At 42.2% G+C, this 26,310-nt stretch overlaps 1 protein-coding gene and 1 long non-coding RNA gene across 2 annotated transcripts; one reads left to right on the top strand and one right to left on the bottom strand.

Moving 5' to 3' along the window:
* Nucleotides 1-219: 219 nt before the first annotated feature.
* LOC122456515 lies at nt 220-24,250 on the top strand. Its single transcript, XR_006275439.1, has 4 exons — nt 220-230; nt 2,421-2,425; nt 18,988-18,995; nt 24,128-24,250. It is a non-coding gene; the product is annotated as an uncharacterized LOC122456515 (long non-coding RNA).
* LOC119841969 (histo-blood group ABO system transferase 1-like) lies at nt 3,214-22,097 on the bottom strand. The gene is made up of 6 exons (XM_038369816.2): nt 21,872-22,097; nt 17,448-17,486; nt 10,829-10,867; nt 9,365-9,400; nt 8,392-8,526; nt 3,214-5,813 (listed from the first exon to the last, which is right to left on the bottom strand). The coding sequence occupies exons 1-6, from the start codon at nt 21,934-21,936 to the stop codon at nt 5,129-5,131; spliced, it is 999 nt and encodes a 332-aa protein (XP_038225744.1). The 5' UTR covers nt 21,937-22,097; the 3' UTR covers nt 3,214-5,128.
* Nucleotides 24,251-26,310: the final 2,060 nt, after the last annotated feature.

Here is a 26,310-nt window from a genome sequence, read left to right as displayed (position 1 = left end):
GTAGCCATTCTGAAGAGCCAACAAGATCAGCCATTTATTCTATAATACGCTGACCCTGCTGAAACTCTCCTGCATGGATGCACATGAGGCCAAGAAATTCTATTCATCATGGCCACCTGTGTAATTGTGAGCTCCTTCTTCCTTATCTTGGTTACTAAAATAAACACTCAATCATGTACAAAATATCAGGTTATCTAATGTAATATTTATACCATTGGGATTCAAAAGCTGTGATTTTCAAAAGGGCCTATGTTAATTAGACGCTCAGTTCCCATTAAATTTAAATGGGAATTGGGCAGTCAACTCCCTTAGCAACTTGGAAGATGTCAGCCCAGTTTCCTTCAGTTCTGCATGCTTTTACTAACACACTATTTAAGAAAAGAAAAGGAGTACTTGTGGCACCTTAGAGCTCTGCATAGTCACCTGCAGCTTGCCACACTGGCCAAACAGGAAATTAAAATTCAAAAGTTCGCGGGCCTTTTCCTGTCTACCTGGTCAATGCATCTGAGTTGAGAGTGCTGTCCAGAGCGGTCACAATGGAGCACTCTAGGATAGCTCCCGGAGGCCAATACCATCTAATTGCATCCACGGTACCCCAAATTCGACCCAGCAAAACCGATTTCAGCGCTAATCCCCTTGTTGAGGGTGGAGTAAGGAAATCAATTTTAAGAGCCCTTTAAGTGAAAAAAAAAAGGGCTTCATCATGTGGACGGGTGCAGGGTTACATCGATTTAACGCTGCTAAAGTCGACCTCAACGCCTAGTGTAGACCAGGGCTCAGCCACAAACAGTGGTGATCTCATTTACTTCAGTGACACCAGTGAAGTTATTACTGATTTATAGCAGTGCAAGCGAGAGCAGAGTCATGTGCCCATAATTACTGATGGAGACTAGTATGAGAATAATTCTGAATAACAAATATCCTCAAGAGCATTTTTAGCTGCTCTCAGGTATATGGATTAACTCCATCCTTTCATTGGAAGTACTCCAGTTTTACACTAGTGTGACTGTGGCCAGAATCTGACCCAAATAATTCAGTGAGGGTGAGATTATTTCTCTTATAGTACATTTCTCCTAGAAAAGCCCTTTGATTCTAGCGGCACTGCTTACTGTTATAGGTTCTGCACCAATGGATCTGACTGATCACTGAACTTCTCCATGTATACGTCCTTGCAATTCCACTGAAATTCCTAGTATAAATCTCAGATAATGAAGTGGTGGACCAGGTCCTTTATAACCAATGGGATTGGGAATGTAAATATTTGGAGGTTTAGTTTTCAGCACTTCTAATTTATTAAAAAGAACAGAGGATTTTTTTGTTATAAATATTGAATTACACAAAGGGATTTTCAAAAACATCTTGGCAGCTAACACCCATCCTAGATGCTTTTGAAAATCCTACTAGCTGCCCAAATGCCTTTAAAAATCTGAGCCTTTCAGAGAAATTAAACAGATTACACCATGGTTTAGATGAAACAGAATTAGAAATACCAAAACTGCTATAAGACTATTGACTATCTCCAATAATCAATACTCTTTAAGGTTTGGTCTACACAAAATTATAGTACCAGTATAACTATGGTGATTAGAGGTATGTTTTTTTACTGATATAAACATACCTGTTCCACTTCTAGAGTGGATGCAGCTATTGCAGTAGAAAGGCAGCTTATACTAGCATGTCTTTATTCCCCTTCCAGCAGGGCAATAACACTAATACTGTAAACACATTTATTCTGGTATAGCTGCATCCACACTTGGGGACAGGATGGGGATTGTACTGTTTTAACTACGATGCTATACCAATGCAGACAAGAACTAAGTTTCCCATTGAAATCAAAGGAAAAGTATCCATTTTCTTCAATGGCGATTGGGTTGGATCTAATAACCAGACACCTACACTTTTTTTAACAGGAAAAACATGGATAAGATATGACTACACAAAAGTACAATGTTTTGGATTTTGAGTAAAATAATAATAATAAAAAACCTGACAAAATTTGTGTTTGGGGAAGATAAGAAATGTTGACATTAAAGAATCATAGTGTGCTCTCTAAAATTCCCCTTTTAACGAATTAAGGGGGAGGATAAGATATTTATAAAAACACACATACTGATCTATAACATTGAAATGAAGAATTGTCACTGATTAACTGCTTTGTTAGCCATATTTCTAATAAATTGTAATTATGAATATTGAGGAAGTATAGATAAAGTAATATGCAGGCCAGGGGGGCATGAGGATATTTCTGTTCATTTCTCTTTGATATAATTTGTTGATTTATTTAAAATGATACTGTTGGCAAGATAAGTAATGTGTCCTGTTGGAAGATGTAAGTAAGCAATACAAACATGTAATGATAAACAACAACTTCTTTCTCTAGGAAACTTGTAAGTAGTGTGACTCATGGCAACAAGACCCAGAAACTGTAAATTCAGCAAAAAAATTGAAGACGTTAGGTGATTAAGGCTAGTGCATGGGTAATATCATGTACAATTCAGTGGATAAGGTATTGAATGCAGATTGGAAGAATTTGCAATGAAAAAAGGATCAGAATATTGTAACAGGATCCACGACCCACATCTACCAATGTGATATATGCCATCATGTGCCAGCAATGCCCCTCTGCCATGTACACTGGTCAAACTGGACAGTCTCTACGTAAAAGAATAAATGGACACAAATCAGACATCAAGAATTATAACATTCAAAAACCAGTCGGAGAACACTTCAATCTCTCCGGTCACTCGATTACAGACCTGAGAGTGGCTATCCTTCAACAAAAAACTTCAAAAACAGACTCCAGCGAGAGACTGCTGAATTGGAATTAATTTGCAAACTGGATACAATTAACTTAGGCTTGAATAGAGACTGGGAGTGGATGAGTCATTACACAAAGTAAAACTATTTCCCCATGGTATTTCTCCCCCCCTCCCCCACCACACTGTTCCTCAGACATTCTTGTTAACTGCTGGAAATGGCTCACCTTGCTTGTCACCATGAAAAGTTTTCCTCCTTCCCCCCCCTCCTGTTGGTGATGGCTCATCTTAAGTGATCACTCTCCTTACAGTGTGTATGATAAAACCCATTGTTTCATGTTCTCTGTATGTGTATATAAATCTTCCCACTGTATTTTCCACCGAATACATCCGATGAGGTGAGCTGTAGCTCACGAAAGCTTATGCTCAAATAAATTTGTTAGTCTCTAAGGTGCCACAAGTACTTCTTTTCTTTTTGCGAATATAGACTAACACGACTGCTACTCTGAAACATCTCAGAAACATGCACTTATAATGTCAGATCACAAAAAGAAACAAATAAACCAGATCTACACTAGAACCTTTCAACATCATAGCCATGTCAGTTAGGAAGTGTGATTTATTTACTACATTACTATACCGGTAAAGGCTAAACCAGTTTAAAAATTCTTCAGCAGTGTGGCTTGTTTCTCTCAGAGACCCAGTGCAAGCTACATGACCAAATGTAATAGTACATTTAGACTAGGAGAATTTGTTTGTAATGCTATATCAACAAAGCTTTCCGAGAATAAACCTGGCTATACATCCTATCTCTCTCTTGCGCTCATATAAACACACACCCACACCCACACACGGGATTCTCCAACATTTACTGCCATTGGGTAAAATTATCAAACCCCCAAGTGATTTAGGTACCTAAATCTCATTTTCAAAAATGACTTTGATACATATAATATGACCAGTTTTTTAAAGGTATTTGGATTCTTAGGGGGTATTATCTAACACACCTTGGTGCTTAACACCCATTTAATTAAATGGGTGTTAGGTGCCTAGATATTTTAGAAAATCCCACACAGTACCTAAATACCTTTAAAATCTGGCCTGAGTGACTAGAGCACTTTTGAAAATGGGACCTTGATTTCTAAGTCATTTATGTCCTTTTGCAAATGTTATTCCTCGCCGTGAGGCAGCCACCACCCAGAGGGAGATACAAGTGCTAACTATGGTGGCGTACTGAAGCAGGTATCAGATGGTCACACAAGAGACATGACAACAAATAGGAAGAACACCACGGAGCCCACCAGGAAGTAGAAGTAGTCCTGGACATGGAAACTAGGGAAGTAACTGGTCTTCCGACTGTTCACCATGTTGGTCAACATCTTGGGGATGACCACGCTCATGAACAGGACCTCCAGGAGGGAGATATTGGCAATGAAGGGACATAATGGACTGGTGAGTCTGGAGAAGAAAGTCTGGAGATTATGGCTTTGAGATAAACTTGCTACTTTAGGTTAATAATCCAGACCCCCGAAGGGGAGAATAATTCCCATGCACCAGTTGTAGGGCTTTATTTGACTGAGAAAGGAGAGAAACAGAGACAGCGTCAAAGTCTGACACCAGTTTGGTGTTAGTCTTAAACCCTATCCATATCTCTAACCCATATCCAACAGGGATTTAAGCATGAGTTTACCTGTAAATCTGCCATGAGGCCACTCATACGATTAAAGTTAAGAATGTGCTGAAGCATATAAACCATAGAAAAAGAAGGTTTGAGGTAGAAACACAATGGCAGCTAAGCTGTCTCTACCTCCGTCACTTAGCACCGGGAGCAAAGAGGGATAGCGCTAGGCATCTGGAATCTATACTACCACGCAACCATCGTCTTTCTATTTTTTCCCCCTCAGGATAATCTGCTCTTTTGAGATTTGTTTTAGCCAGTCCATAATTTCATCTAGTCTCAGAGGGGAAACCTCTCCCTTATCGGCCATCTTGACTGTAGGAATGTTTTCTGTTTTGTTCGGATTTTGTGGAAAAGCCAGCAATGATGGGGCATACATAATGTTATCAAATTAAAAGAAAAGAGTTCCAGAATAATGTCTAATATGATGAAAAAAACCCACAAAGAAACAAATGATTCAACTGCGGATGGCTGTGAATTTTTGGAGGTGGGGAAGGGAGCTGTAAAGCTATGCAGCCACCATCCCTCTATTGGCTCCTGGAAGTCACATGGCCTTTGCATTTAATACAACACAATCCAAAGATACTTAAACATCATTCAATGAGACTTTTTTCAAGGGCATTGGAGGAGATTGCCATATGTGTCACAGCATCCATCCATCCATCCATATATCCATCTCTTTCCCTTCCTTCCTTCAGAACCTGACTTCTTTCAGATCCTTGCGCACCGAGGACAACCTCTTAACCTTGACAATGTGAGGTCTGATCAGCTCCTCATCCCAGTAGTATTCTGGGGACAGTAGACGTGTGGGCTTGTGGTACAGGAGGTATTTATTCAGGTGGCTTTCCTCGTGCCACTTGGCTTCAATGCCATTGGCTCTGTCCTCCGTGACCCCTTTGAAGCAAGCTGTGGTCAACTTGTAGACCTCAGACACACTCCCGCCGTAGAAGCTGGCTGCATAGTAGAAATCCCCTTCCCCGCTGGGGATGGTGGCTTGTGACTCCGGCCGCCTCTCATATGAGTTGTTCTCCCGGGGTTTGGTGTATTGCCAGGAGCTGATGGTCCCCACAAGCGTGTCAATGATCTCCACCCCAATGTGCTCGAATAGCTGGACATCAATGTCCATGGAGTAAAGATAGTCTACTTCGTAGCGCCAGTGGCTGTGGATATGGCTGCTGATGATGTCCATTCGGTTCATGGAGATGTCCTGCCACCGTGAGTAGTTCTGGATAGGGATGATGAAGAGACGCTTCTCAGGGGCCAGCTTCATCAATGGGATTTTCTCTGGATGGTCAGTGAAGATATAGAAGTTGACCCTGTGCCCAGAGAGGAAGAATTTGTTTGCAGAGCTAAGAAACCCTTCTGTGAACCGGACATATCTGAAAGGCAAATGAGTGCAACAGTGAACGAAGTGAGATATAAGTGTGGTTTTAGTTGTGAATGTCTTTGTAAACAGTTATAAAGACTGCCTTGCATTCACCCCAACTGCAATGTACTGGGAATCTAATTTCCATAATCTGGAGCTCTTCCTCTCTGATACTACCATGACAAGATACTTATAAGAACCTTCATCCCGCCTTTCTTCTGAAACACAGATGACCTCAGTTTCAAAGCTCAGGCTCCTGGATCAAACTGGTCAATACTTTTCAGCTCCTGGATCCTTTCAGAGTCAAGAATAAGACACATAGGGTTGGATCACAACAGGCTTTTGACATTTGTTGAGTCTCTGGATTGGGGGACTGGGTTTTGTGTCTCCCTTATCCTGGGTGAGGTGCTCTAACCCGCTGGTTCCCCAGCCTTTTACAAAGTTGACCTACCAATGAGTTTTGTCATTTTTTGTGACCCACTCCTCTGCTGTCACCCCCTCCTAGACCCGCAAAGGGGGCATCAACCACCTGCAGCAGCACCCTCTACCCAGCACCATAGCCCTAATCCTGGCCTATAAAGGAGGCCAGAGCGTGGGAAGGACAGTTTGCAGACTGAACCTGGCTAAGCCCGGCTCCCTGCTCTGGCTGTTGCAGCATGGTGCACAAGGTCACAGAGTCACTCAGGTTTGGCCTGGACACCCCTCCGTCATCTGGGGTATTTGCGGGGGTGGGCTCACTCTCCAACCTTCCCACACCCAATTGGGACTTCCCATCCACATCCACCTGGGAGAATATACATTTGCCTAGGGCCCAGGGATGGGTTAGTCAGACCTTGGTGACGACACCTCTTGGCCCACATTTTGGGAAAGACACCTCTAACCACCAGGCCATAGAGTCGTTCTCATGCTTGCACTCTCTCTCTGATTCAGTGACTAATTATTTAATCCAGAGTGGATCAGCTTCAACAAGACAGATTGAGGGAATGCCACATCAGAATGTCCCACAGCCCAGTGGTTCAGCCATGTACCAGAGAGGTGGTAGATCCCTGTTCAGATCCATTCTCCTCCTCAAGCTGAGGGGAGACTTGAACCATGGGATCTCCCAGAACCCAGGTGAGTGTCCTGATGCAATTGGGTTCCTGGACTGGGTGTGGGGCACCTAGGCTGCCATGATAATAATAATTTACTGACAATTTGATTTGGCCTCTTCTTAATTCCTTTAGAACAGAGGTGGGCAAACTTTTTGGCCCGAAGGCCACATCAGGGTTGTAAAACTGTATGGAGGGCTGGGTAGGGAAGGCTGTGCCTCCCCAAACAGCCTGGTCCCAGCCCCCTATCCGCCATCTCCCACTTCCCGCCCCCCTCAGAACTCCTGACCCATCCAACCCCTGCCCTGCTCCTTGTCCCCTGACCACCCCCTATGGGGACCCCCATCCCTAACCGCCCCCCCCCCAGGACCCCACCCCCATCCAACCCTCCCTGTCCCCTGACTGTCCCAACCCCTATCTACACTGCTGCCCCCTGATAGGTCTCCCGGGACTCCCACGCCTATCCAACCCCCCCACTCCCTGTCCCCTGACTGCCCCCCAGGACCACCTGCCCCTTATCTAACCCTCCCGCTCCCCGCCTCCTTATCATGCCTCTCAGAGCAGCAGGAGCTCACAGCCACGCAGCTGCGCTTCCTGGCAGGAGTGGCAGGCCAGAGCGCTGGTGGCACAGCGATCTGAGACTGCAGGGGAGTGGGGAACAGCAGGGGAGGAGCCGGTGGCTAGCATCCCCAGCTGGGAGTTCGGGGCCAGGCAAGATGGTCTCGTGGGCCGGATGTGGCCCACAGGCTGTTGTTTGCCCACCTCTGCTTTAGGGCCTGGTCTTCAAAATTATTTAGGCCCCTAACTCGCACTGAAAACAATCAGAGTTAGGTGACTAAATACCTTTAAAAATCTGGCCCTTAAGGCCTTCTTGAAATCCCCAGCCTTAAAAAATATTTACTGTTTTAAAGATAGGCCTCCAGTTGTGAAGGCCAAGACTATAACAGGGTTCCAAAAAGAACTAAATAAGTTCATGGAGGATAGGTCCATCAATGGCTATTTGCCAAAAGCTGGGAATGCATGACAGGGGATGGGTCACTTGATGATTACCTGCTCTGTTCATTTCCTCTGGGGCACCTGGCATTGGCTGCTGTCAGAAGACAGGATACTGGGCTAGATGGACCTTTGGTATGACCCAGTACGGCCGTTCTTATGTTTTTTTCATAGTAGGAAATGGAGTTGAGTTATTGAAATCTACATATGGGATCCTCCCACCCCCCTTTAACAATCTTATCTTGGGCTTTAGATATTTCACACATTTTGTTTTGTGGTCCTATGGCCTGTTGAGATGGGTCAGTGAGACCAATGCTATGTGATAAGTGGCGGGTGGAAGCAAGTTCCTGAATCTCAGTTGTACTGTGCTTTAAGGTCTCTCTGCACACTCCAGACTCAGTGTGCGGTGGAGCGGAGCTAACAGCATTGCAAGGCCGGATGTCACATTCCATTGTGCAGCACAGCTGGGTGTTATGTTACAGGGCTTGGATTGTGGAAAGGAAGGCGTACTTTTTAACTGCAAACGTGGCCACCCCAACGATGAGATTTTTCTGTCTGTACTGGGCGTTCAGGATGTCTCTGTTGAAGGTGCCTTCCCACACGATGGGAGCCAGCCATGGGGACATCAGCAAGACGTCAGTTCTTCTTCAGGGAATGAGAGAGAAAACTCAGTAATGGCCAGACTGAGATCAGAGTGGGATCCATTGGACCCAATATCCCCTCTCTGTCATTGGCCAGCATTAGACACTTCAGGATAAGGTTCAAGTGATCCCGTTTTGGGCAATTATGGAGTAACTTATCCATAAGTGACAATTGTATCTACCTACCAACCAACCCAAGTTATACATATTCTCCTGTATATCTGGGCACACGCCGTAATAAGGAACAAATAATGGGAACTTTCATGTCATTTCACACAAATATATTCACAATTTAATTCCAGGATATTTTGTCACTCAGAACTCTTCAATGTTCAAAATGGCTGGGATTTACAAAGGACCAGAGGGGAGTGAGACATTTGTGTCATATTAAAACACAGGAGTTTGACCGCATAGCACTCCTTGAAAATCCAAATGAGAGTACTTATTTTTTACATTATGACATGTGGAAATGTTAAATGATTTATATAAGAAGCCAAATCAAATTCCAAAGTGTAAAATGACAAAAACGTTGTATTTTCCCCTAAAAAGAAACTACTTTAAGTGAAAATAGATCTTTTGCACTTAAAAATAATGTTTTCTACAAACAAACAAACAAGTCACTTTTAAACAAACTGGCAGATTACACAAAATCAAAAAATAAAGTTGAGATTTCTCTCATTTAATATGTTGGCAGGGCTAACTCTGTAGGTTCTTAGAGTGGTACTCACCACTATAATTGCTGAACAGTAATCTGATCTACAAATAAATTTTATGCTTTTTCCTTTTTAATTTTTTTTAATATTTATCCAATTTAAACCAAAATGTCAGAAGGGGAAACTTACTGAGGCTTGTCCACAAATGGCTGAGGATATGACATTCTGTTGAAATAAGATATCAATTACTTGGATATAAATGTTTGTATTTAGTATCTTTAACCTTCCCGATAAGAAAGATTTAGAAATGGGCATCTATACTGTATAGGAACTAGAAAAGTGAATATGGCAGAGTTATATTCCTCATAGACCGATTCTGGGAATAATTTCCTTTTAAGGTAATGGCCTCTTTCTGGCCCAACCAGCGAACCACCATAAACATGATCAATAGCTATGATGACAGTAGAAGATCTCAGGGAAGAATCAACTTCCACTTTATCAAGATCTTATCCAGATTCAGTTTTTCCATAGATGCATTGCCTGTGTAGCACACAGAGCTAGCTTTAGCATTTTATTTAGCAGTAATGCAAGGAACCTACAGGTATCCAGTAAGACACTAAATGCATCCGATGAAGTGAGCTGTAGCTCACGAAAGCTTATGCTCTAATAAATTTGTTAGTCTCTAAGGTGCCACAAGTACTCCTTTTCTTTTTGCGAATACAGACTAACACGGCTGCTACTATGAAGTAAGACACTGATACCTTACCTTACCTGTATCCTGTAAGATGTTGACTTCAGCAGTTGGCATAAGACTTGAGGGCTATGAACTTTGACACAGACAAATGGCCCAACAGTCACCCCTAAGTTTTGGGGAACTGGGAATAGAGTGTTTAAGGGGGAAGTTTGTCCATAATGACACCAGACGACCACAGGAACATGAGCTAACATCAGCTTTTGGATATTTTCAGATAGGAACATCTGCAGATGTCTGACCAAAAGAGTGCAATGACAATGAACTGACACATGTTATAATAAGTTGAGATCATTAATATACTAATCTATAGAGGGAGAGCACCCCAACATTTGTAGGGTCAGGAAATACAAATAAGGAAGAGGGGCGAAAGCCCTACTGAATATGCCTTAGACATAGTGGCATTGTATCCCAGCCTGTGGGCAGGAGGAGAGATGCTGGGATGATGGCCACTGATGATGATGAGGAAGCTGATGGGGATGAGGAAGATAATGGCTAACATTTCTGGTTGTCCTGCAAGGGATGGTGTGAGTATATGGATGTTCACATGGACATTCTGTAGTATCTCTATGTACCTTGCTAGGTTAGAATGTTTGTGAGTTTGCTAAATATATTAATACATTATTACAAATACAGACAGGTTCCTGAAGTGTGAGGGTTGCAACTGTGCACATCAAGGTTCCCAGCTGAACAGTAATTTTAATAATACTGGGCTGATCTTGAGACCAGAACCTTTTGGACCTCAGAGTGATAATTGGAAATTCTTAAGGAATCAATATAATTAATACACAATTCATAGATCAGGCAACATCTGCTCGATCTTCTTTCCTTTGTTTGCCATGGCCACACTCTCACCTGTTTATTTCGCTTTATATTAATGAATGCAGGGCACCCATTCTTACCGTGGAAGCACCGAGAAGGTCTCATCCAGATCAGCTTGTCTAGGAATGAGAAAGAAATCAGAGCTGATTCATTGCTCTCTTAGCATCACAGAAACAGTGGACCTGATCCACAGCTGGTGTGAATCAGTGCCAATCCATACTCACCAGCAACCACACACCACACAACAGAACCACTAACCCAGGAACCTATCCTTGCAACAAAGCCCGTTGCCAACTCTGTCCACATATCTATTCAGGGGATACCATCATAGGGCCTAATCACATCAGCCACACTATCAGAGGCTCGTTCACCTGCGCATCTACCAATGTGATAGATGCCATCATGTGCCAGCAATGCCCCTCTGCCATGTACATTGGCCAAACTGGACAGTCTCTACGTAAAAGAATGAATGGACACAAATCAGACGTCAAGAATTATAACATTCAAAAACCAGTTGGAGAACACTTCAATCTCTCTGGTCACTCGATCACAGACCTAAGAGTGGCTATACTTCAACAAAAAAGCTTCAAAAGCAGACTCCAACGAGAGACTGCTGAATTGGAATTAATTTGCAAACTGGATACAATTAACTTAGGCTTGAATAGAGACTGGGAATGGATGAGTCATTACACAAAGTAAAACTATTTCCCCATGGTATTTCTCCCTCCCACCCCACCCCCCACTGTTCCTCTGATATTCTTGTTAACTGCTGGAATTAGCCTACTCTGAAACCTACCTTGCTTGTCACCATGAAAGGTTTTCCTCCTTTTCCCCGCCCTGCTGCTGGTGATGGCTTATCTTAAGGGATCACTCTCCTTACAGTGTGTATGATAACCCCATTGTTTCATGTTCTCTGTGTGTGTGTATATAAATCTCTCCTCTGTTTTTTCCACCAAATGCATCCGATGAAGTGAGCTGTAGCTCACGAAAGCTTATGCTCTAATAAATTTGTTAGTCTCTAAGGTGCCACAAGTACTCCTTTTCTTTTTGCCAATCCATAGACATCCGTGTGATTTATATTGGCTGAGGATCTGGACCAATAAGACCAAACTTTTCAAAAATACATTCTGATGATTTTATTTATTTTCTGGGGTCCTTAATTTTAAGATTCCCAGCTGGAGTCATCTAGGCCAGGACTTTCAAAGCCACCTGTATTTGTATTTAACATGTTTATTGCGGAAGTGGCTAAGTGCCAACCAAGAGTAGGGCCCCAAAGTGCTAGGCAATTCTCCCATTCTTTTCAACAGAAATTCTGTGGGTCCAACTCCCTGAGTGGCTTTGAAAATTGCACCTTGTAAATTTGACTGGGGAGCAAAGGCCTACATTCCATATTGGGAGAGGTGGACAGAGCACCTATTTGTACCCCCATCAGGTACCCAGATCCTGGGGCAGCTTTGAGAACCTCAGTCTTGCTATTTTTTAAGGGGTGAAATGCACACACAGCTCTCATTGATTTCATCTTCCATGTACCTCATGTACTCAACTTATTTTAAAGTCATGCCCAGGTTATCTAAAATTTGAGCCCCAAAATCAGACACAGCTAAAATTAGAATCGACTTTAGAAAACTCAGGCCTAAATCAAAGTGCCAGGCAGGCCTGTACTACACTTAAAAACTAGATCAACCTAGCTACATTGCTCAGGACTCTGAAAAATTTCACATCCTGTACGATATAGGTAAGTTGTTCTAACATCCAGTGCAGAAACGACTAGGTTGACGGAAAAATTTGTCGCTTAACCTAGCTACCAGCTCTCGGGGAAGTGGATAAGCATGTCAACAGAAAAAATCCCTTCCGTCAATTTAAGAAACATCTACACTACCATGTTACAACAGTACCTGTGCCACAGTAGTCGCTGTCGTGTAGTGATGCCTACATTGGTGGCTATGAGATGTATCTTCCTAAAGGCATTAGCACAAGCTAGTAGGATTAGTCTGCCTAGGGAGCCAGGCTCCTAGGAGAGAATGTGGCCTGGACCGTCAACTTCCATAAGATGACAGGGAAAGGCAGTTTAATGTTAAAATGTGCATCAACAAACGAAAATGAAGTGTTTCCATTTCATGAAGCTGAAAATGATTTGTTTCAATGGAAAAAGTCAAGATGAAATATTTTGACATTTGCAAACTGACTTTATATTTAAATTTGTGTTTCACAGAAAGTTTTAAATATTTTGTCCTGTCTTGGGACAAAAATAAATGTTGAAACATGGGAATTGCCCATGGGACAGGAACTCTGAATTTCGCTCTGCCCTAGTTACCATTTAACATACATGAGGGTCTCTCATAATCATCGAATCAAAGATTAGGGTTGGAAGAGACCTCAGGAGGTCATCTAGTCCAACTCCCTCCTCAAAGCAGGACCAACACCAACTAAATCATCCCAGCCAGGGATTTGTCAAGCTGGGCCTTAAAAACCTCTAAGGATGGAGATTCCACCACCTCCCTAGGTAACCCATTCATGTGCTTCACCATCCTCCTAGTGAAATAGTGTTTCCTAATATCTGACCTAGACCCCCCCACTGTAACTTGAGACCATTGCTCCTTGTTCTGTCATCTGCCACCACTGAGAACAGCCTAGCTCCATCCTCTTTGGAACCCCCCTTCAGGTAGTTGAAGGCTGCTATCAAATCCCCCAGCACTGTTTTTCTCCGCAGTCTAAATAAGTCCAGTTTCCTCAGCATCTCCTCGTACATCATGTGCCCCAGCCCCCTAATAATTTTTGTTGCCCTCTGCTGGACTCTCTCCAATCTGTCCACATCCTTTCTAGTAGTGGGCACAGGGGGAAAATGTGGATGCAATACTTCAGATGTGGCCTCACCAGTGCTGAATGCAGGGGAATAATCACCTCCCTCGATCAGCTGGCAATGCTCCTACTAATGCAGCCCAATATGCTCTTAGCCTTCTTGGCAACAAGGGCACATTGTTGACTCATATCCAGCTTCTCATTCACTGTAATCCCCAGGTCCTTTTATGCAGAACTGCTCCTAAGTCAGTCAGTCCCCAGCCTGCAGCAGTGCATGGGATTCTTCTGTCCTAAGTGCAGGACTCTGCACTTGTGCTTGTTGAACCTTATCAGATTTCTTTTGGTCCAATCTTCCAATTTGTCTAGGTCACTCTGGACTCTATCCCTACCTTCCAGCATATCTGTCTCTCCCCCCAGCTTAGTGTCATCCACAAACTTGCTGAGAGTGCAATCTATCCCGTTATCCAGATCATTAATGAAGATGTTGATACTGTCTTGCAAACTAGGGAAATACAACCTAGATGGAGCCACTATAAAGTGGGTGCATAAGTGGTTGGAAAATTGTTCCCAGAGAGTAGTTATCAGTGGTTCATAGTCATGCTGGAAGAGCATAACGTATGGGATCCCACGGGGATCGGTTCTGTGTCCGGTTCTGTTCAATATATTCATAAATGATTTAGATCAGTGGTTCTTAACCTGGGGTACATGCACCCCCTGGGGGTGCGAGACATGCCAGATTTCTTTAGAAGGTAAATCATCAAAAACACAAATTAAGCACAGGCAAGTAAGTACCACTACTTTGTTTCATCAAACCTATGTATTTAACATTATACATTTTTAACGATTACTGTAATATACAAACAAAAAATTATTTTCAAGTTTTTAAACTAATTGTAGTGAAATTATCTTGCTACAAAATACAGTGTACCGCCACGTTGCGGGGTATTCTTGACACATGGGCAGATGATGATGTGGCAGCACCGCAGCTTTGTTTGAATTCAGTTAGCCGCTAACTGTTAGCGCGTCGGTTATAGTTTACTTCCACAGCAAAACTCTGCAACATCTCTGGGTAGTACTTAGGTATTTTTGTGTGCCTACTGCACTATTAATTGTGGTGAGTAATAACATAAAACTATTTTACATATATTTAATATGCATTTAAAAGTGTATAGGCCCCCCTATCTCCATGTATATATTTTTTCATTTCAGTAACCCTTGCCATGTCGAAGAAACGCAAATGGAATGACGACTATGTTGTTATGGGTTCACTTATATGACAGAGAAGGATGGAAATCAATGACCACAATGTATATTGTGCAGCTCGTTATTTTGAAACACCAATCTCAAACCATTGAAGCTGTCTGAATATTTCAACAAACAGCATGGTGGTGCAGCTGCTGGACATGACATTGACACCCTGAAGTCTACAAGGGCATGATTTGATCGTAGAGGAACCTTGAGGATGTTTGGGTTTGTGTCACTTGAGAAACCCATGTTACAAGCATCTTATCAAGGTGCATATTTGCGTGCCAAGGAAAAGAAGCCCTATACAATAGCTGAGGAATTAGTAAAACCTTGTGCATTGGAAATGGCAAAAACAGTATTGGGACGAGGTGCACAAAAGAAGCTTCAGCAGGTTCCCTTGTCAAATGGCGTGATCCATTCTAGAATTCATGAGATGAGCCAGAATATCTTGCAGCAAGTTCTAGAAGATATCAAAGCTAGTCCTCTTAAAGTGGGTATTCAGCTTGATGAGTCAACTGACATTGATGGCTGCAGTCAGCTGTTGGTGTTTGTGTGGCACGTAAAGGAGAAAGAAATCTTAGAAGAATTCTTGTTCTATGAACCATTGCAATTCCTTTCCTACAAAAGGAATCTATGTGTTCAGTCTCATCAAAGTCTTCTTTTTGAAGCATAAGATAACATTTGACGTGTGTGGATCAATTTGCACCGATGGTGCCCCTGCCATGCTAGGAAAAAATTCAGGATTTGTTGCCTATGTAAATAAAGAAGTACCTCACAGCATGATCACACATGATATGTTGCACCGTCATGCACTTGCCGCAAAGACACTGTCTACAAAATTGAAGGATACTTTGTCTACTGTGGTGAGTGCAGTAAAATTTAAATTTTAGATAATGGCATACAGAGTACACTTATAAAGTTTGCAGATGATACCAAGGTGGGAGGGGTTGCAGGTGCTTTGGAGGATAGGATTAAAATTCAAAATGTTCTGTACCAACTGGAGAAATTGTCTGAAGTAAATAGGATGACATTCAATAAGGACAAATGCAAAGTACGTCACTTAGAAAGGAACAAACAGTTGCACACATACAAAATGGAAAATGACTGCCTAGGAAGGAGTACTGCGGAAAGGGATCTGGGGGTCATAGTGGATCACAAGCTAAATATGAGTCAACAGTGTAAAGCTGTTGCAAAAAAAGCAAACATCATTCTGGGATGTAATAGCAGGAGTGTCCCAGCCCGCCAGCAGATTTCTCTGATGGGCTGGGTGCCAAAGGTTGCCGATCCCTGGTCTAGATAATGCTTAGTCCTGCCTTGAGTGCAGGGACTGGACTAGATGACCTCTCGAGGTCCCTTCCAGTTTTATGATTCTACGATGAACAAAACTGGCCCAAGGACCGACTCCGGGGCACTCCGCTTGATACTGGCTGCCAACTAGACATCAAGCCATTGATCACTACCCGTTGAGCCTGACGATCTAGCCAGCTTTCTATCCACCTTTTAGTCCATTCATCCAATCCATACTTCAACTTTCTGGCAAGAATACTGTAGGAGACCGTATCAAAAGCTTTGCTAAAATCCAGCTATATCATATCCACTGCTTTCCCCATATCCACAGAGCCAGTTATCTCATCATAGAAGGCAACCAGGTCGGTCAGGCATGACTTGCCCTTGGTGAATCCATGTTGACTGTTCCTGATCACCTTCCTTTCCTCCAAATGCTTCAAAATGGTTTCCTTGAGGATTTGCTTCATGATTTTTCCAAGGACTGAGGTATGTAGTTCCCCAGATTCTCTTTCTTTCCTTTTTAAATATGAGCACTATATTTGCCTTTTTCCAATCATCTAGGACCTCCCCCGATTGCCACAAGTTTTCAAAGACAATGGCCAATGGCTCTGCAATCACATCAGCCAACTCCCTCAGCACCCTTGGATGCACTAGATCCGGCCCGAGGGACTTGTGCATGTCCAGATTTTCTAAATAGTCCTTAACCTGTTCTTTCACCACTGACAGCAGCTCACCTCCTCCCCAAACTGTGCTGCCCAGTGCAGCAGTCTGGGAACTGACCTCGTCTGTGAAGACCGAGGCAAAAAAAGCACTGAGTACTTCAGCTTTTTCCACATCATCTGTCACTGTGTTGCCTCCCCCATTCAGTAAGGGTCCCACACTTGCCCTGACCTTCTTTTTACTCACATACCTATAGAAACCCTTCTTGTTTCCCTTCACACCCCTTGCTCTGGCCTTCCAGATTACACCCCTGCATGCTTGAGCAATATTTTTATATTCTTCTCTAGTCATCTGTCCAAGTTTCCACTTCTTGTAAGCTTCCTTTTTGTGTTTAAGCTCACCAAAGGTTTCTCTGTCATGCCAAGCCTATTGCCTGCCGTATTTGCTATTCTTTCTGCCCATCAGGATGGTTCGTTCCTGTGCCCTCAATAAGGCCTTTTTAAAATACAGCCAGCTCTCCTGGACTCCTTTCTCCCTCATATTAGCCTCCCAGGGGATCCTGCCCATCAGATCCCTAAGGGAGTCAAAGTCTGCTTTTCTGAAGGGCAGTAGAATCAGGCCCTGCGTCAAGCCACAACACAACACTGGTGAAGATATATAAAGAGCAGGGCTATGGGAAAGCTGGATTAAGGTAAAAGATGTCCTTACCCTGCGAGCTGGCATGAGGTCTGGATGATGTGTGGTATGCTAGGGAAACAGAAGAGCACCACAGGTTAATATAAATGGAACGGTCCTTTTAGGATGAGGCACGTAGGGCCCAATTACAGCAGTGAAAATCCAGACTAACTCTATATAGCCCCTCGTGGCAGCACACACCCCTCACTTGCCACCTGCACAAATCTGCACAACTCTCCCAGCACAATACAACCACACACAGCCACTCAAGCAGCAAATGCAATAACCCCAAACATCACTCTGAAGCCTAGAATGTCTGCTGAGTGATCATGAAGTGATGGAAACAGCTACAAGAATGGTGGAGGGATCTTTGTTCAGAATATCACCCGGTTCAGTCCTCATTGGGATTCACTGTCTGCTGCTGGCCAGTTTTTAGGTCCTCAGCCATTTTTGGCTTTTTCCACACATGACTTTAAGAATTACACCCAGGAAACAGTGGGGCTTTCATCTACTAGTTACTATTTAAAGGTTACAAATTTTCAACTGGAACAAACTGGCATACCTCGATTAACTTCAGTGGAGCTCTGCTGATTTACACTCCTGTGGGACTTGGTCCCATGATTTCAATGGAAGTACATTTACACCAGCTGGGGATCTGTTCCTTGTGTTTAACTTGTGATTTTGGGGGCCAACTCAATGCTTTCTTCTTTCCTTGACTCTAGACATTGTGTTAAATCTTTCGACACATAAAATAATGGAGAGACAAGGTGGGTGAGGTAATATCTTTTATTAGACCAACTTTGGTTTGGAGAGAGAGAAGCTTTCAATCTTCAAAGAGCTCTTCTTCATGTCTGGGAAACTTAGAGGCCTGCTGTATCCTGCAGACTTAGGTTGATGCAAGGCAGCTTACATCGACCTAACTCTGTAAGCATCTACCCTAAAATATGGATCCCACCGAAGTAACTCACCCACTACACCAACTTAATAACTCCACCTCTGGAAGAAGTGTAGCTCTTAAGTTGATGTAGTTAGGTCAACACACTGTCAGTGTAGACACTGTGTTGCTTACACTGACTGTTGCTGCCTTTCAGAAACCATCCCACAATGCCACACGCTGACATTTAAATAAGTGCAAGCACTCCTGGTGAGGAAATGCACCGCCAACATACGGAGACTTTAGCGTGGACATGTAAAACAGATTCAATTACTGCAGTGGCTGTACATCAAAGTAAATTAGGTAGACTTAATGTTTAATGTAGACTTGCCCTTACTCAGAGTGTCACAGCTAAATACAAGATCCAGCAGATAGAATATTTACTAACTATTGATGCTAGTCTAAGGGACCATTCAAGGTGAAGTGGCCCATTAACTCCATGTAGTCATAGGCCAAAACAGGGAGTTAATGGATCACAGATTGTTGTAATAAGCCATAAATCCAGTGTCTTTTTGTCCCATGACTACCGGGGTGTAAATGGGCCACTTCACCTTGAATGGTCCCTTAGAATATGCTAAACTATCTATTTGATCTGATGGAGCTGTGACACTCTGAGTACATTTCCCAGACTTGAAGAAGAGCTCTGTGTAGCTTGAAAGCTTGTCTCTCTCACCAATGGAAGTTTGTCCAATAAAAGATGTTACCTACCCACCTTGTCTCTCTAACAGCCTGGGACCCACACGGCTACAACACTGCACACCTAAATGATAACACTCATCACTGGATACTGGAATTGAACTACCCAACTATTCAACATCAGGAATGCAGCATATTCACTTATTGAGACACATCTGCTGTGTAGGTGATGAATGCTTAAATCACTGGATGAAAAGCATGGGAGGTGACTCCTGGGAGAGTGTAGGGAGGGAACTAATTAACAACAACAACAACAAAAAACCACTGTGAAGTATTGGGAGCATATCAATAAGTGTGGAGTAAAGGATCCACACCTCCAATAGGGCCAGATCCACAGTTGGGTGTTGATAAAAGTAGCTCCGTTGAAGTCTGCCAATTCACAGCCTGAGGATGTATATTGAGGCAGTTCTTTGTTGACACACTCCCAATACTTCACAGTGTTGTGGGTTTTTTTGTTAATTTGTTCCCTCCCTATGCTCTCCCACGAGTCACCTCCCAGTCTCCAGGAAGCCATCTCATGCAGAGTTGTTACATTCACCTAACACAGAAGGTGTGCTCCAAAAGTTATACTGGTAAAACCCTCTTTTTACCCAACCTGTTTACAAGAAGAAGGGTACTGTGCGCACCAGCTCAAACTAAATTTAACCAATCAGCTTTCTACCTTGTTTCCCTGGTACAACGCTACACTCTTTATCCTTTTGTCCTGAACAGATGCTTTGATGATACCAAGGGGTATGAAGGAACTTTCTACATTTGTCCCAGGGTAGAGCACTTATACGTTATTCGTTTCCTCTGGACCATTCCAGGTACTGGTCTGTAAAAGTAACTACCAATGCTTGCCACAGTAAAACACTCACATATCCTAATCCAGTTAGTTTTTTTAATTAATCCAATATTTACTTCAGTGAATGCAGGGTGTTGTGGGATGCTTAGCATAAGTGATCAGGATTATAACAAAGGTACAGGCCAATTTAGGATATATAACTGCTTCTGCTTAATGCATACTAATATGTATATGGTGAGAATATATATGTAGAAAACACACACACACACATTAATAACAAAAATATGCTAGCCAGCATACTTTGGTGAACACCAGCTGGGGATTTGACTCTGAATATTTTTAGGCAAAATTAAAACCCTAGCATGAATGCTGTCATTAATTCTGTATTCTCCCTTATCTGAACTTTACTTTCTAACCCTATTCCTAAATTTAACCTCTTATTCTGACTCATATTGTCTTCACTGGAGTTACTCTGTGTATAATCAGATTTAACTGAGAGCAATCTGTACATGCACCAATTTCCTGAGTAGAATTAATCATAAAAATGAAGTAAAACAAATTCTGTGGGGGAAAATAAATAAAATGTTGGACTCATTTTAATTTTGCAAGTTTTTTTAAAAAAATGATTTTCTGTAGGGCTGTCGATTAACCATATTTAACTCGTGATTAACTCAAAAAATTAATTGCAATTAATCACAGTTTTAATTGCATGGTTAAATAACAGAATACCAATTTAAATTTATTAAATATTTTGGATGTTTTTCTATATTTTCAAATATATTGATTTCAATTACAACATAAAATACAAAGAGTACAGTCCTCACTTTATATTATTATTTTTATTACAAATATTTTCACTTGTAAAAATAGAATAAATAAAAGAAATAGTATTTTTCAATTCCCCTAATACAAGTACTGTAGTTCAATCTCTTTCTTGTGAAATGCAATTTATAAAATGTAGATTTTTTTGTTACATAATTGCACTCAAAAACAAAACAACGTAAAACATTAGAACCTACAAGTTCACTCATTCCTACTTCTTGTTCAGCCAATCTAAAGTTTTAAATTCTTTTATTTTTGAATGCAGTTTTTTTGTACATAATTCTACATTTGTAAAGTCAGCTTTTCATGATAAATGGACTGCAATACACTACATGCATTACATAAACTGACAGGTTTTTTTTTTTTTTCAGCCGTGTTAGTCTGTATTTGCAAAAAGAAAAGGAGTACTTGTGGCACCTTAGAGACTAACAAATTTATTAGAGCATAAGCTTTCGTGAGCTACAGCTCACTTCATCGGATGCATAAACTGATAAACTGAAAAATCCTATTTCTTTCATTTTTTACAGTGCAAATATTTGTAATAAAATAAATATAAAGTGAGCACTGTACACTTTGTATTCTATGTTGTAACTGAAATCAATATATTGAAAATATAGAAAACATCCAAAAATATTTAAATAAATAGTATTCTATAATCAGGATTAATAATTTTTAATTGCTTGACAGCCCTAATTTTCAGTTGTTTAGTGGAAGTTTTTATTGAAAATATTTGGTTTTCCAAAGTTTTATTTCAAAATGTTCCATTTTTCTGTCACCTGCCCCCTTTTGTTTACCATTTTCTCTCCCCTCTCCTTTTTGTGTCTGAACAAATGGGGAATAAGGACATAATGACTGAAAAATGAAATACCCCCTGGAAAAAAACTCCAAAACCAAACAAGCCTAAGAACCCCAAACAAACATCTGAACCACCCAAACAAGAACAACCTACCGCACCCAAAAAAGTCTACACCGTTCCATTTCCTAATTTGCCTGGAAAATGGAATATTCATTTTAATGAATATTTTTCTGTGGAAATTTTCCATTTTGAATAAATGGTTTTGCATGAAAAGATTCTGGATGAAAAAATAAAGATTGAAAAAATGTTCAAACTACTCTATTGAATCTATTCTCTCCCTGTGCCTATTCAAGCCCCAAGAGAAATGGTGTAAATGGATTTATGCCACCGGAGGATCAAGCCCGAGTATTTACTGAAACACTTACCCGAAGTATACAATGATCCCAGCCATCAGTATCACAAGGAGCATGTGTACTTTTCTGATTTGCATGATGTTGGTGTAATGCAATGAGAGCACAGAAAAGAACAGCTGTATTAATACTAATGTTTTCCACAGACTTTCCCAGGCCAGATTCCCTGGCAGAATTTAGGCCTCAGCATTTAAAAGGTGCAAGCCAACAGCAGATGCAGTTTCTTCCTTTCCCAGCCTTGTTTTAGAGGATGTAAACGGTCAGAGAAAGAATTCTTCGAGCAGTGGGAAACAAAATAATCTGGAAAAGGAGTCAGTTAAAATGTACCATAGGCCAGCACTGCCATGCAGCAGCTCCCAGCCTGTGCCACACGCCTTTCCCCTCCCCGCACCCTGCCCCTTTAAGGTTACTACCTGTGAGTTACAATAAAAATATCAGGACATCCTGGACAATCCAGAGACCATAAAACTGGCCAACTTTACAAGCTTCCTGGGACAGCAGCTATCTCAGACAAGGAAGGTTCTGAACAGGCTGCAACCTGACACCCCTGTGGCTGGGCCCTACCCCCCTTCCCCTTTGCTCCCCATACCAGCACAAAGTGAAAGGACAAGCAGCCACAGCAGCTTCCCTGCATAGCCACCCCTCTGCCAGCTGACTCCTGTCCTGTCCCAATCAGCTGCCTTGCTCTGGGTGCCGAATTTGTGCAGAACTCAGGGGAGCCAAATTTTGTCCCAGGAGAGGGTGAGAGGGGTGGAGCAGGGCAAACAGGCAGCATTTGGGAGAGGAAAGTGTGAGATGTGTTGCCCCACAGTGGCACTGGCAGGGGGGAGGCACTGGAAGAGGGAGGCGCAGAGGGGATAAGAGCTGCTGGAAGTGGGGTGAGCCCTCTGTGGGGGGTGCCAGAGTAGGGGAGGGTGCGGGAGACGGTGGGGGCTTGTGTTTCTGGTTGGATGGTCCATGTCAGCACCCCAGCTCCCCTGGGGTGTTAAAGGTCCTGTGTAGCCCAGTGCCTGCAACCCAGATCCACCAGGGCTAAATTCCTTGGAGGGTCTGGTTTCTAGGGGACTTTGTTCAGGGGAATATTCTACTAACACACCCACCCACCCACTGAGCCATCCTCATTCCCTCCAGAAACGTGTAGTGCATGCACCACACACATACACACACTGAACTATCATCATTCCCTCCAGCAGGGATAACACACACACAGCAGAGCCTATCCCCTCCACCAGAGGGCAGCAGGGACACACACACACACACACACACATGCTGAGCCATCTTTTTTTTTTTTCTGTAGAAATGAACCCTTTCAGTAATGTCAAAATGGAATGATTTGTTCTGACCTGAAATTTTCATTTTGATCCCTTTTGTCACAATACAGCCCAAAGACATAGTAGTGCACATTCTTCTGTCATGTGGGAAACAAGTTCAAAACCCCTTCCCGCCTCAGGCAGATGGAGGAATCGAATGCAGGTCTTTGATGTCCCAGATCAGCGCACTCTCACTGTACCGAATGCTAATCTGTATTATGCTGTTCAGTCACTGTATGTAACATACCAGATTTGAATGAACCTTAGCCATGTCTGACAGAACATTAACAGATCTTGTAATGAACACGTCTGGTGTGTATAAGCAAATGCTGTAGCCAATCCATCTCTGGCACAGAAGTATATGACACTGACCCCGAGCTATGAAATTTTGCTCTTTTGAGTCAATATTAAGGTTCCCCAATCTTGTTTAAAGTTTAAGGCCAGCTAGACATTTTCTGTTGAATTTTTTAAATAGAAAATTGTGTTTTCATCAAAACATTTCCTCCCCTCAGAATCTGCCTGCTTTTCCTGAAAATTTTAATTGTGTTTTGAACACTGAAATCTCAAAAAAACAATCATTTGGCTTTCAACTTCAAAATTGCAGTTTTCAGCGCAAATTTTTTGATTTCCCAAATGCTGGTGTCAAAAAAATTGGGTTAGGTTTTTTGGTGAAAATTCAAAATTTTCTGAAGAACTAATAAAAATCTGAGCAGCCACTGATACTGAGTTATTTAATATAATTAATTAAAATCTTCAAATTGTAATTCACATTTATGTTCTTAAATCCCCCTGTATAAAATCATAGAGAGATCACCTTGTCCAGCCCCCAGCTTCAAGACAGGACCAAGTAAACCTAGACCATCCCTGACAGGGGTTTGTCCAACCTGTTCTTAAAAACCTCCAATGACGGGGATTCCTCAACTTCCCTTGGCAGCCTGTTCCACAGGCGAATGACTCTTAGAGATAGAAAGTTTTTCATACTATCTAGCCTAAATCTCTCTTCCTGAAGATGAAGCCCATTGCTTTCTGTTCTACCTTTAGTGGATTTGGAGAACAATTGATCACTATCCTCTTTATAACAGCCTGTCAAGGTTCCCTCCCCACTCTGAACTCTAGGGTACAGATGTGGGGACCCTCATGAAAGACCCCCTAAGCTTATTCTTACCAGCTTAGGTTAAAACTTCCCCAAGGTACAAACTATTTTACCTTTTGTCCCTGGACTTTATTGCTGCCACCTCCAAGTGTCTAACAAATATAACAGGGAAAGAGCCTGCTTGGAAACATCTTTCCCCCCCAAAATCCCCCCAAGCCCTACACCCCCTTTTCTGGGGAAGGCTTGATAAAAATCCTCACCAATTTGCATATGTGAACACAGACTCAAACCCGTGCATCTTAAGAACAAGGGAAAAGCAATCAGGTTCTTAAAAGAAGAATTTTAATTGAAGAAAAAGTAAAAGAATCACCTCTGTAAAATCAGGATGGTAAATACCTTACAGGGTAATCAGATTCAAAACATAGAGAATCGCTCTAGGCAAAACCTTAAGTTACAAAAAGACACAAAAACAGGAATATACATTCCATTCAGCACAACTTATTTTATCAGCCATTTAAACAAAACAGAATCTAATGCATATCTAACTAGATTGCTTATTAACCCTTTACAGGAGTTCTGACCTGCATTCCTGCTCTGGTCCCTGCAAAAACCACACACACACAGACAGAGAGAACCCTTTATCCCCCCGACCCCGCTTTGAAAGTATCTAGTCTCCTCATTGGTCATTTTGGTCAGGTGCCAGCGAGGTTATCTTTAGCTTCTTAACTCTTTACAGGTGAAAGGGTTCTTTCCTCTGGCAAGGAGGGATTTAAAGGTGGTTAGCCTTCCCTTTATATTTATGACACCCCCGAAGCTTATTTCTACCAGCTTAGGTTAAAACTTCCCCAAGGCACAAAGACTTTGACCTTGGATTAGGTAAAACGCTGTCACTACCAAGTGATTTAGACAAAAAACAGGGAAAGAACCACTTCGAGTTCCTAATTCCCCAAAATATCCTCCCAAGCCCTTACATGCTTTTTCCTGGGAAGGCTTGAGAATAAACAAGATGAGTACAAACCAGCCTTGGATTTTTAAGAAAAGAAAAATCCCAATCAGATTCTTAAAAATCAGAACTTTATTAGAAGAACAAAAAAAGATAGGAGAACAACTCTAAGATCAGAATGGAAGATAATCTTACAGGCAGTCAGATTCAAAACAGAGAATCCCTCTAGGCAAAACCTTAAGTTACAAAAAGACACAAAAACAGGAGTACACATTTCCTCCAGCACAGCGAATTTCACAAGCCAAAACAAAGAAAACCTAACACATTTTCTAGCTAGATTACTTACTAACTTTACAGGAGTTGGAGGGCTTGCATCCTTGATCTGTTCCTGGCAAAGGTATCACACAGACAGAGAAAAGCCTTTTCCCCACCTCCAGATTTGAAAGTATCTTGTCCCCTCATTGGTCATTTTGGGTTAGGTGCCAGCGAGGTTAGAATCATAGAATAATAGAATATCAGGGTTGGAAGGGACCTCAAGAGGTCATCTAGTCCAACCCCCTTCTCAAAGCAGGACCAATCCCCAACTAAATCCCCAGCTACCTTAGTTTCTTAATCCTTTACAGGTGAAAGGATTTTGCCTCTGGCCAGGAGGGATTTTATAACACTGTATACAGAAAGGTGATTACCCTTCCCTTTATATTTATGACACAGCCCTTAACATATTTGAAGATTTTGATCAGGTCCCCCTCAGTCTTCTTTTCTTGAGACTAAACATGCCCAATTTATTAATACCCAAATATATTTAATTGAAATAGCAAACTTACTATTCTGGACTTTGTGTAACTTGTCCCAGCTTGTGATGCATTCCAGTCTCAAGACACGGATTATTTAGCTAGTTACCGTACATCCCTCACTATATTATCCAGCAGCTATTTCCATGTCTTTTCATTGGATTTCCTGAGTTGCTAAATCTCTCTGCAATTCCTAGCAGACAGGGATCCACTCCACAGATGGGTGCTCCTTGCTCCCCTCCTTGGCCTGGCTTGGCTGAGAGTTGATGGACTAAATGGAATGTGGGACTGAAAGCCCATCCCAGATCCGGAGCTAA

Source organism: Dermochelys coriacea, chromosome 13 (genome assembly GCF_009764565.3).
Source record: "Dermochelys coriacea isolate rDerCor1 chromosome 13, rDerCor1.pri.v4, whole genome shotgun sequence".
In the NCBI taxonomy this organism is placed as follows: Eukaryota; Metazoa; Chordata; order Testudines; family Dermochelyidae; genus Dermochelys; species Dermochelys coriacea.
This window is presented reverse-complemented; position numbering and strand designations above follow the sequence as displayed.